The sequence below is a fragment of the Eptesicus fuscus genome, chromosome 9 (genome assembly GCF_027574615.1).
Source record: "Eptesicus fuscus isolate TK198812 chromosome 9, DD_ASM_mEF_20220401, whole genome shotgun sequence".
Lineage (NCBI taxonomy): Eukaryota > Metazoa > Chordata > Mammalia > Chiroptera > Vespertilionidae > Eptesicus > Eptesicus fuscus.
Window position 1 is genome coordinate 100,072,264 of NC_072481.1, and position 12,828 is coordinate 100,085,091.

General features: G+C 45.9%; 1 protein-coding gene and 1 pseudogene across 1 annotated transcript in view; both read right to left on the reverse strand.

The window, feature by feature from the left end:
• Positions 1–218: 218 nt before the first annotated feature.
• On the reverse strand, positions 219–740 carry LOC103297415 (60S ribosomal protein L27a-like; annotated as a pseudogene).
• A 2,340-nt stretch (positions 741–3,080) lies between these two features.
• Positions 3,081–12,828, reverse strand: part of GCC2 (GRIP and coiled-coil domain containing 2) — an 82,221-nt gene continuing 72,473 nt past the window's right edge. The window contains exons 22-23 of the mRNA XM_054721602.1: positions 12,224–12,425; positions 3,081–4,969 (exon numbers count right to left, since the gene is read on the reverse strand). Of these exons, the coding sequence (XP_054577577.1) occupies positions 4,899–4,969; positions 12,224–12,425 (273 nt within the window). The 3' untranslated portion in view covers positions 3,081–4,898. The remainder of the gene's footprint in view (positions 4,970–12,223; positions 12,426–12,828) is intronic.

The window sequence follows — 12,828 nt, forward strand, 5'->3', positions numbered from 1 at the left end:
CCATAATACATTACCCAGGACACCAGAACAGTTCCAAAACAAGCCAGGGAACCAAACTGCCGATGAAACGGTAAGACAAGCCACCCGGGACTGCCACTCCTTGGGACTTTAATTCCCCACCTGGACTTGTCAGAATTCAAACCACGTTACACGGAACAAGATGAGAAATGGGCCAGTGAGCAGGGAGTCTCATAACACTGACCCTAATTCTTTTTTTTTGTACTTGGACATTTTAATGAACTTCCCTCCATGTAGCTTCAAGCTACCAGGACACAGGCCCCACCAACATCTTCATCTTCTCCTCGGCTCTTCTGCTGAGACCTTGGCCTTCACAATGACAGGCTGCTCTGGGAGCTCTCCCTTCCCCAGAACGTTGCAGTAGCCCGATCGCACCACATCAGTGATAGGAGCAGCTCCAGTCTTGCTTTTGGCAGCATTTACCCGTGTCTGCTCACTGACCAGGGCCCACAGTTTGTCAACGTTGACAGCTGGACAAAAGCTCTGGTTCCTCTTTAAGTGGTAATGCCTCACACCCACTTTCCCAAAGTCACCTGGGTGATATTTGTCGAAGTTGATCCTGTGATGATGCAAGCCACCAGCATTACCGCGGCCCCGGGGTGCTTCCTGTGCTTGCCGATGCGGCCGTGGCCGTGGCTCACGTGGCCCCGAAGTTTTCGGGTCTTCCTGAGTCTGGATGGCATGTCGGTGGCCGAGCTGCAAGAGGGAGGCTTTTGGGAAGTCTCGCGAGGTATCCTGACCCTAATTCTATATGGAAGATCAACACCCATGGTATGACCTTACTCCCTAAAGTTCTAGTCTATCCCATCCTCAAACACCCACATGAAGGGACCTGTTGTGGAAGGGTTCTTTAATGGACCGCATTAGACATCATCTGAAGGGCCCTCATTTACAAAGGGCATTCAGAAGATTATCCAAGCCTGTCAGATATGCACCCAAAACAGAACGTGCCCCAACAGGAAAGGGCGTACAATATATAGGGTACGCCCATTAGTTTTTGTAGACACCTTTTCTGGATGAGTAGAGGCATACCCACTAGGACTGAGAAGGTAACTGAGGTAGTAACACTTCTACTAAAAAAAAAATAATCCTTAGGTTTGGACTTCCTTACAGTGTTCAGAGTGACAGGGGACCGCTGTTCAGAAATCTCCCAGGATATAGGACAGGCACTACAGATTCAACGGAAACGACATGCATCTCGGAGACCCCCAATCTATAGGAAGACTAGAGAATGCAGCACACAATAAAGAAGACCCCGGCAGAAATGTGCCAGGGAACACATTTTAAATCGGCCCAGGCGCTCCCTACTGCTTTGCTCCGGATAGGATAGTGCCCAGAAGACTTAAACTAAGCCCCTTTGAAATAGTTCATGGGAGGCCCTTCCAAGTTCCTGTTATAGGAACACCCCTTTAGATTTAGAACATATATCAAAAATCAAATAATATGTACAACATTTAGGTCAAACACTAACAACTCTGCACTACCTGTCTGATGTACCCTTATACACCTGTTTCAGCCAGGAGACCAAGTCTTTTTTTTTTTTTTTTTAATATATTTTTATTGATTTCAAAGAGGAAGGGAGAGGGAGAGGGAGAGAAGAGATAGAAACATCAATGATGAGAATCATTGATTGGCTGCCTCCTGCATGGCCCCTACTGGGGATCAAGCCCATAACCCAGCATGTGCCCTGACCGGGAATCGAACCAGCGACTTCTTGGCTCAACCACTGAGCCACACCGGTCGGCAGACCGAGTCTTTCTAAGGACCTGGAAGTCTTACTAAATACCTGAACAGCAGTTAGCCAAGTAATGGACTAGTCCCTGTGATGACCTGCTGACAACACACTCTTCCCTAAAGCTCACAGGAATCAAGCCTTGGAGCCACCACACACGGATCAAGTGGGCACCACCTGAGGAGGACTCGGATCTGACTGCTGCTGTTGATACTGCAGCTGGACCTGCACTCCTGGAGGAGATTTAAAACTCCTTTCGGAAAAGGACAGCACCTCCCAAAGGTGCTTCTTCCTTTAGTAGATAGCAGGAATCTCTGGAACCAGGGATGGGTAGGACTCCACCCTTTGACAGCAGGAAGAAACTACAGACGGTAAGCCTTTTATCTGTTTACCCTTGTAAGATTGTATGGGTCCAGAGTTCTGAAGGGAGAACTGTTATCTTAGCCAGGGAGCACAGGGAGTCTCTCCCATAGGCCAAGATGGCACGGGGAGAGGTTCTTACACTGAGCATGCCGAAAGCTAGAAAGATGAATGGACAGGGCCCAACCACACCAAAAGCTAACAAAATAATTGGACAGAAAAAAGCCCTCCCCTCCCTATCCCTATAAGAACTACAGGCTTGAGCAGGAAAGGGAGATGGTCTTTGAGAAGGGACTCTACCATTCTCCAGGTCATGCCACCTGAATAAAGCTCTTCCTTTTGTACCAGCACCTATCTCATGAGTTTGGCGTTAGTTGCTGCAGGCAGCCTAACGTGTGTTTCATTACCACATGTGTGCTTTTTGTGTGTGCTGTGCCACTCACCCAGTACCAAAACTGTGTCTTTATGGAAAACGTTACACTCCTCAATGCTACGTATTTCCAGCTACACAATCGACTAATGTGAGGTGTAAAAAATATAATTATTGATCTTATACTGTTTGGAGTGTAAGCAAAACTCATTATATAGAAAAGATGCCTTACATCACAGAGAGGCTGAAATCTAAGGTGCCCACAGAAAGGCTAAGCAAGGCTTGCAGTTTAAGGTGTAAGATGGTTGTCAGACATGCAGGTACCTCGGTCTACACATCACATACCAAAAGGCCGGCCTCTGTTCTCTCAAGCCCCTGATATTCTATGTCCCAACTGTCTAAAGATGGTCATTAGGACTTTGCAATTCCAACTCATAAACTAATTTAAAACCCCAAAGAGACAGTGTCTAAAAGAAAGAGTAAGCATAAAAATATAACATATAAACATATTTAATAGAAATATTAAAATAATCACTATGTTTCCTCTTATTGCTAAAATCATGAAAGAATATTTCTTTTGTAATCAAAGTAATAATTTTTTAATCAGGCAAAAAAGTATTTTTGTTATATTCATAAGCAGAAACTATATTTCAAAACAAGTGTATAGACTTAAAAGGCTTAGACTTAAAGAGAAAGTGGGATTTATTTAAATACTATTATAGTTTCATTGTCTGCTGTTGGCATACTTATATTCACAGTATATAAAGTAAAAAAAAAAATTAATCTTTTAAAGTCAGCTCTGAAATAGATGCATTTTCTTTCACCAGTTAGTTCTGTTCTAAAACTGGAGGGAAGATAGATATATGAGATATTTTTAAAAGAACAAACTCAGCCCTAACCAGTTTGGCTCACTGGATAGAGCATCGGCCTGCAGACTGAGGGGTCCCAGGTTCGATTCCGGTCAAGGGCATGTACCTTGGTTGCGGGCACATTCCCAGTGGGAGGTGTGCAAGAGGCAGCTGATTGATGTTTCTCTCTCATTGATGTTTCTAACTCTCTATCCTTCTCCCTTCCTTTCTGTAAAAAAATCAATAAAAATATATTTAAAAAAAAAGAACAAACTCAACAAGTCAGCATCACATTTCAGTGAAATTAAATTGAAAGCCAATGTTCTGAGTAACCAAAGTACAAGTCAGTTCACCAGTTGAGAGTGAAAATTAGAATATAAATTAAAAAGCTTAAGAGAGACCTTCATAGAACACACTTAACAAATATTAAAAATAGAATTCTCAAATTTATGATTTAAGAACACAATTTTTTTGTAGTCAATAAAATATATTCAGAGGCATCAAAAGCAAGTCATAACACCGTCTAGAGTTATTAAGAAGAACTGTGGATCTCTAAAGTGTCTCTCTAAAATCCTTCTAATGGAAAACTTACAGAATAACATTATCTGCTGAAACATGGGAAGCACCAGTTTCATATTTTGATAAAATGCTGAGTAATACAGTCATTGTTCTGATACATTTTTATTTGGGGAGATGGAGAATTCTCAAAATAGACTCACGGCTTAGAAATAGTTGAGCTGTAACAAGAACCTAGAGAGACACCATGAAATCAGCCCAAGGTGAGGTGGTGGTTCCATCTACTCACATTCAGTATTACACCAGCCAATACAGGGCTTTGACAACACAGTGAGTTTTGATATAACTTACTTTAGAGGGCAAAAACCCAGCTAATTTAAAAGTAAATCACTACAAAAATTGTATTTTAACTTAGTCTCATAATTAACTGTAATATATCTAACATATAGTCCCTTAATAAACAAACCAACTTTACCAATATAGCATTTTCCTTCATGTTCTAATTAACAAATTTCTTTAACAATTTATAGCTAATTACAATCTATCAGCCCGACCTTGCAATAAATATTCGTGAAATATTATTTTAAAAGCCTAAATTCCAGTTGATATGGTACCAAAATGTCACTTAATTTTAATTCACAGTACTGCTCAGAAATAGGCAGGTCCTGAGGTTCTAGAGAATGGAGTGAGTTCTTGGTGCTTTCACCCGGCAGCATGCGTGGGTGATCACAGAATCAAAGAGCTATGGACTGGTATCAACAGTGCAGGCTACTGTACTTTCACTCAAGCTGAGACTTTTAAATACAGGATACAGTGGTGGGCAAATGTAGGCTTTCAACTATGAGTATGTGAAACACAGTTTATTCTTGTATTATTTATTTGTATTACAACTATAAACCTACTTTTGCCCACTCCTGTATATGTACAATATGTACAAACACGTGTGGATATGGATATACACACACTTTTTGATGAAAGAATAACAGCAATACATGTGAACCATTTTTGCCAAATGGATTCTATTTGGTTAATAAAGAATGTTCTTTCCATCCATCTATCTAAGTCCAGACCAGCTATGCAGATAGGATGCCCATCCGGAGGAACGGGAAGCATTTTCTTCCTCACCTTTGGGGAGTTAAAAAAAAAAAGTATTAATCTTCTCATATCATACTTTGATGTTATGAATCTTTCTGTTCTTAAACTTTCAGTATTTATTGTCTTTCTCTATTAGATAATTCCAAAATAAAGTCTCCAGTGCCATTAAATATTATTGAAAATAAAAGGAACTTTTTATATTCTTTTAAAATAGAAGCCTTTACATAACTTAGAACCTAAAATTAATCAATTTATGGTAAACCTCAAAACTAAGCCAAAACAAACCCCAACTGTTTTTTATTTATTTATTTATTTATTTTTTAAAAATATATTTTATTGATTTTCTACAGAGAGGAAGAGAGAGGGACAGAGAGTTAGAAACATCGATGAGGGAGAAACATCGATCAGCTGCCTCTTGCACACGCCCTACTGGGGATGTGCCCGCAACCAAGGTACATGCCCTTGACCTGAATCGAACCCGGGACCCTTGAGTCCGCAGGCCGACGCTCTATCCACTGAGCCAAACCGGCCTCGGCCCAACTGTTTTTTAATCATTTAAAAATTAGGCTTATTGAAGTACTAGAGGCCCGGTGCACGAAATTCGTGCATGGAGGGGGGTTGTCCCTCAGCCCAGCCTGTACCCTCTCCAATCTGGGACATCCCTCTCACAATCCAGGACTGCTGGCTCCCAACTGCTTGCCTGCCTGCCTTCCTGATTGCCCCTAACCGCTTCTGCCTGCCAGCCTGATCACCCCCTAACCACTCCGCTGCCAGCCTGGTTGATGCTTAACTGCTCCCCTGCCAGCCTGTTTGCCCCCAACTTCCCTCCTCTGCCGGCCTGGTCACCCCCAACTGCCCTCCCTTGCAGGCTGGGTCCCTCCCAACTGCCCTCCCCTGCTGGCCATCTTGTGTCCACATGGGGGCAGGATCTTTGACCACATGGGGGCAGCTATATTGTGTGTTGCAGTGATGATCAATCTGCATATTACTCTTTTATTAGATAGGATAGAGGCCTGGTGCAGGGGTGGGGGCCAGCTGGTTTGCCCTGAAGGGTGTCCCTGATCAGGGTGGGGTTCCCTTGGGGTGTGGGGCGGCCTGAGCGAGGGGCCTGTGGTGGTTTGCAGGCGGGCCACGCCCCCTGGCAACCCAAGCGGAGGCCCTGGTATCTGGAATTTATTTTCCTTCTACAATTGAAACTTTGTAGCCTGGAGCGGAGCCAAGCCTGGGGCTCCCTCCGAGGCCGGCAGCCATTTGTGTTGGAGTTATAACTGAAACTTTGTAGCCTTAAGCGGAGACCTGGGCCCGGCCAGGGTGTGCGGAAAGCTTTGCTTCCTGTTGCCAGGGGCAACCCTGGCCTGCTCTCTCAAGCTCCATTCTGCTGCCATTTCTGTTTGAATTTGTTTACCTTCTATAATTGAAACTTTGTAGCTTGAATGGAGGCTTAGGCCTGGCAAGGGCAGGTGGAAAGCTTGGCTTCCTCTGTTACCTAGGAAACCTTGCTCTCTGTGGCTGTAGCCATCTTGGTTGGGTTAATTTGCATACCTGCTCTGATTGGATGGTGGGCGTGGCTTGTGGGTGTGTTGGAGGTATGGTCAATTTGCATATTTATCTATTATTAGGTAGGATAATTTACTTACAGTAAAATTCAACCTTTTAAATGTAGCACCACCCCCAACCAAGGTATAATGTGTCAAAGTTTTCTCATGCCCTTTTGCCAGCACCTCTGATACTCCTTCACAACCATTGTTTTGTTGTGTTGTTGTTGTTTCCCAGAAATTCATATAAATAGAATCACATTGTATATAGTCTTTTTTTGTGTGAGTCTTATAGTCTTCTTTCACTTGCACAATGCATTCAACAACCATCCATGCTGTTGTGTGTATCAGTTCACTCTTTTTTTACTGCTGAGTAGTATTCCATTGTGTGTCTGCACCAGTTTATTTATTTACCAGTGAAGGAAATTTGAGTTGTTTCTAGTTTTTAGCAATTTAAAATGAAGCTGCTATAGTGGGCATGTGCTGGGGGTGGGAGTGGCTGGGGAGAGGTCAATGGGGGAAAAAGGAGACATATGTAATATTTTCAACAATAAAGAATTTAAATTAAAAAATAAAAAGAAACTGCTATAAACATTTGTGCACAAGTGTTTTTTTGTTTTTTTTTTTGCTAGTCCTCACCCCAGGATATTTTTTCCCATTGATTTTTTTCCGAGAGAGTAGAAGGCAGAAAGGGAAGGAGGGAGGGAGAGAAAATGAAAGACAGAAAGAGAGAGAATCATTGATGTGAAAGAGACACATTTATTGATTACTTCCTATACATACCCAGAGCAGGGTGGGTGAACGAACCTGCAACTCAGATACATGCCCTAGGAATCCAACCTGTGACCCTTCGGTGCATGGGCCAATGCTTTAACCACTGAGCAATGCTGGCCAGGGCTGTGCAGAGGTTTTCAATTTAAAAATTCAAGAACTAATTCACATACCATAAAATTCACCCTTTTAGGGTTTATAATTCAGTGGGTTTTTTATATGTTCACTAGAGGCGTCGTGTATGAAATTAATGCACGGGGGAGGTCCCCTCAATCCAGCCTGGACCCTCTCCAATCTGGGACCCTTCGGGGGATGTCCGACTGCCAGTTTAGGATTGGATCGGGCCTAAACCGGCAGTTGGACATCCCTCTCACAATCTGGGATCGCTGGCTTCTAACTGCTCACCTGCCTGCCTACCTGATTGCCCCTAACTGCCCCCCCTGACAGCCTGATCACCCCTAACCGCCTCTGCCTGCCAGCCTGATTGCCCCCAACTGCCCACCCCCCCCCCCACCAGCCTGGTCATCCCTTACTGCCCCGCCTTTGCTGGCTTGGTCGCCTCTAACTGCCCCCCCCCCCCCGCCAGCCTGGTTGCCCCTCATTGCCCCTCCTGCTGGCCTGGTGACCCCCAACTGCCCCCCCTGCTGGCCTGGTTGCCCCTCACTGTCCCCCTCTGCTGGCCTGGTTGTCCCTCACTGCCCCCCTCTGCTGGCCTGGTTGTCCCTCACTGACCCCCTGCAAGCCTGGTTGTCCCACGCAGCCTGCTAGTCAGTCGTTTGGTTGTCCCTCGCTGACCCCCTCTGCCGGCCTGGTCACCCCACGCAGCTTGCTTTTTGGTTGTTACTGTGAGGGCATCGTGACCAATTTAAATTATTACCCTTTTATTAGTGTAGATGAGCTTTGTGTTTTTCTTTGTGTAGACATAGGTTTTCTAAACACCTTGGAATGGGACTGTTGCTGTACAATGAAGGTATGCTTAACTTATCCTTCACTTCTCCCCTCCCCTCCACAAAGGCAACCATCATTACATTTAGCATATACCCTTCCAGACACCCTTCTGTGTTTTCAGACATATATGTACAGTTGGGTCTCATTCAGAGAAGCATTTTCAAAGTTTTAAATGGAGAAACTCTACAGTTTACACACCCCTTTCATTTCTTTTTCTGTTTATTGTCTGGTTTTATTCATGTATTAGAGGCCCGGTGCATGAAAATTGTGATTCTGGGGGTGGGGGCGTCCCTTAGCCCGGCCTGCACCCTCTCACAGTCCGGGAGCCCTTGGGGGATGTCTGACTGATGACTTGGGCCTGCACCTACCTAAGCCATCAGTTGGACATCCTTAGCACTGCCGCAGAAGTGGGAAAGGCTCCTGCCACAACCACTGCGCTTGCCAGCCATGAGCCCGGCTTCTGGCTGAGCGGCGCTTCCCCTGGCTGAGCGTCTGCGCCCTGGTGGTCAGTGCGCATCATAGCAACCAGTTGTTCTGCCGTCGGGCTGAAACTGGCTCTCTGACATTCCCCAAGGGGTCCTGGATTGTGAGAAGGAACAGGCCAGGCCAAGGGACCCCACTGCTGCACTATCGGGGCCGGGGAGGAATGCGGGAGATTGGCCAGCCAGGGAGGGACCGCGGGAAGGCTCTAGGGTGTATACGGTCCATCTTGCTCAGTCCCGATCAGCCAGACCCCAGCAGCAAGCTAACCTACCAGTTGGAGCTTCTACTCCCTGGTGGTCAGTGCATGTCATAGCGACTGGCTGACTGGTCAACTGTCTGTCCCCTGGTGGTCAGTGCACGTCATAGTGAGCGGTTGAGCAGCCTTAGCATATCATTAGCATATTATGCTTTGATTGGTTGAATGGCCAACTGGATGACCAGACACTTAGCATATTAGTCTTTTATTATCTAGGATTAGTTATAAACTGCTACATACCAAATTACCACCAATTTATCAACTTAGAACACATTTAGTCACTCAGTTTCTGTGAGGGAACCTAGTCCAGGAATGGCTTAGCTGGGTCCTCTGTCTCAAAAGTCTCTCAAAAATCTACAATCAAGGCATCTTCCAGGGACAAGCTCTCACGTGAAGGAACAAAGGAGAAGGATCTGCTTCAAAGTCACAGTAGATAGCAGAACTCAGTTCCTCAAGAGCTGCTGGAAGGATGGCCTTAGTTCATTGCCACATGAGCCTCTCCAATATGGCAGCTTGTGTCAATAAAGTGTGTAAGTGGAGAAGGCAGAGCATCTGCTAGCAAGACAGAAGTCACAGTCTCTTGCAACTTATATGTAACATCCTGCCACTTTTGCTATATTCTACTGGCTACAATGAGTCACGAGGCCAGCTTACTGGCCATTCAAGGGGAGAGGATTACATAAAGGCACAGATACATGGAGGAGGGATTAATGGGACAGGAGGCCTTGTAGAGGTCTTCCACAATCTGCAAGAAGAGCTTCTAGAAAGCTCTTTATTTAGGGATGGACAACTGGGCACTGACTCTGCTTTCTCTCATCAGAGGTGGCTTTGCTCCCAGGAACAATGAGAGCTAGGTGACTGTAACACATTTCCCAATACAAAATGCAGAGATTATTGTGTGTTCTTCTGGAATAAATGTTATACTCTGAGAATAGGTCTTGTGACACAATAAAACTCAAGCTATGTTCTCAGATCTGGCATGACCCTGCCCTGTCAATTTTCCTGGAAGCTATTCATCCCCTTAAGTAAATAACAACCAAAGTAGAGCCATGCTGAGATATGGTGCCTTTGCTCTTGCCCTGAGCAATTGTTCTCTTCTGATAAGGTTCTATATCCTCTGAAGATCCAACCAGGCACTTACAGTGAATATGTCAGCATGCACTGAAGGGTCAAGGGTTCGGTTTCTGGTCAGGGCACATAACCAGGTTGTGGGTTTGATCTCCTGCATGTGGAGGCAACTGATGGATGTTTCTTTCTCTCTCTTTCTCTCTCTTTCTCTCTCTCTCTCTCTCTATCTCTCTCTCTCTCTCTCTCTCTCTCTCTCTCTCTCTCTCTCTCTCTCTCACCTCTCTCTCTCAAATCAATAAAAACATATCCTCAGGTGAGGATTAAAAAAAAAAAGCTTATGATAGTATTTGCATTTTTCCCAACTGTGTTTGTTGGACTTTTTCCTCTTTATGTGTACACAATGTTAGACCTTGGTATATAAGTAACAATATACAGCTCTGTAAATGATAACCTAGTTGGGGAGTAAAGATGTACAGAAGCAACTTTTAGTTCTGGCCAGAGCAGCAGAGCTGAGATTCCAGTTTTTCACAGGAAGTACTATGTAATTAACATATGTGGAGAGCGAGCTGATTTATCACAAGTTGTATCCCAAGTGGACTGCAATCTGTGAGTTGTGTTGAGATCTGATAAGCAGGGAGCAGGGTGAGTTAACATTTACATTGCAAGTAGAGTGACAATATTTTCTCAGCAGTGTCTTCTTCATGTCACATTTTTGGGACTAATGTGGCACTTTATGCTGTGTTTCTTATATAGAGACTAGAGGCCCAGTACATAAATTCATGCACAGGTGGGGTCCAGCTGGCCTGGCCCCAATCAGGGCGGATCAGGGCTGGGCCTGTTGGGAGGAGGAGATGGCGGGAGGTTGGCTGGCCAGCCCGCCTGGATCAGGCCCAATCAGGGCCGGGCCAGAGGGCCCTGCCCCTGATTGGGGTTTGGGGGCCACTTGGGGGTGGGGCCGGCCATGGGGAGGGGCTGTGGGCCAGCTGGCCCCACCCCTGAATGGGGTGAGTGGGGGGTGCCAGTCAGCTCCAGCGGCCTGGGGGAGGGGCCATGGGTGGTTGGGCGGCCTGCCCTGCCCCTGATCAGGGTGGGGGGCCGATCTGGGGTGGGGCTGGGCGGGGGAGTGGCTGCAGGAGATTGGCTGGCCAGCCTCGCCCCCTATTAGAGTGTGTGTGTGTGTGGGGGCGATCAGGGGTGGGGCTGGCTGGGGGGAGGGGCTGTGGGCCGATCAGGATGGGGGGGCCCATCAGGGGTGTGGCCAGCCAGGGGGAGGGGCTGCAGGAGGTTGGCTGGCCAGCCCAGCCCCCTATTGAGGTGAGGTGAGGTGGCGATCAGGGGCAGGGGGTGTGTGATCAGGGGTGGGGCGGCCAGGGGGAGGAGCTGCAGGAGGTTGGCCACCCACCCCACCCCCTATTGGGGTGGGGGGTGTGTGTGATCAGGGGCAGGCTGGCCGTGGGGAGGGGCTGTGGGCCTATCGTGGTGGGGCTGGCTGATGGGGGCACAGCTGGCCGGAAGGGGGAAGGGAGGGGACATTTGGCCAGCAGGCCCCGCTCTTGATCGCGGTAGGAGAGTCTGATCAGGGGCAGGCCGGCAGTGGGGAGGGGCCGCGAGGTTGGCTACCAGCCCCACCCCCTGATTGGGCTGGTTCGCTTGCCACAGTGGGCGTCACAGCGACCGGTTGTTAGGTCGTATGGCTGTTACGGCAGCTGCCTTTTTATATATATATGTAACAGGCAGCAACCAGCAGCTCATAACACTTGCTTGGGGTGCAAGTTGGGCCTTTAATAGGTGTTTATCATAAGGATTTTAATGTCACTTATCAGAGTTGGATAACCTTATTCCCTAAACTAATGCTTCTCAAATATTTGTGACCTAAACCCACAGGAAAAAAAAAAAGACATTTTATATTAGGAACTGACAGACAAATAACCAACATCCATACATATACCTAGAGAGTTTCAAGAAATAATTCTTACTCTTACTAAATTCAATGTATTCTGATGTGTCTTTTCTTTTTCTCAAATCCTCACCTGAGGATATGTTCATTTTAGAGAGAGGAAGTAAGAGGGAGAGAGTGAGAAACATCAATAAACAACATTTAACAGTTATAATTTTAAGTCATAGTGTTAAGAAAAAGATTTTAAGTATACACACAAAGTCTCAACCACAAGACAACATTTAGAGTAAGTCATAAAACAAGTTTTAAGACTTTGCTTCACCCACCTTGAGCAATTGCAGCAAGTTTTCCCTTTTCTTCAGGGCTGAGCTGTAACATTGTGTCTATGACAGGAAGAAGCCTCTCCCTTTCACTCCCTGGTTTTAGGAAAATGAACTGTAGCAGGACATTCTTCAAGTACTCCAGGTTAGCTACGGACTTCTCTCGCTCTTGATTTCTTTCCAATCTTCTAATTTCATTTTTGAGAAGCTGGTATTAGAGAAATGACTTAAAAGTGGGTTTTAGGAGCTTCTGGTTAAACATGGCAGACTGAACACATGCATTTTTCTTCTCTTCCCCCTGACATGCCCCCAAAATGACAATAATGGAGAGCCTAGGAGAGGAGAAAAATGTAGATGAGAAATATCAAGAAAGTCCCAGAAAAATGGGAGAGATGAAGTGTCAGTGACTCAATCCAAATACTGACCAAGTACCAGAGACAAAGAGGAGAGAATGGATCCCACAGAAACACAGAGAATCTCCTGCCTCAGAAGTACAGGTTACCATGGGAACTGAGGACTACATAAAGTCTATATATGTTAGCACCAGGATGTTCCCTCTACCTGCATACTCTCTATAGAAACTAAGCCAAGAGGGCTCAGGGTTTTGGGTT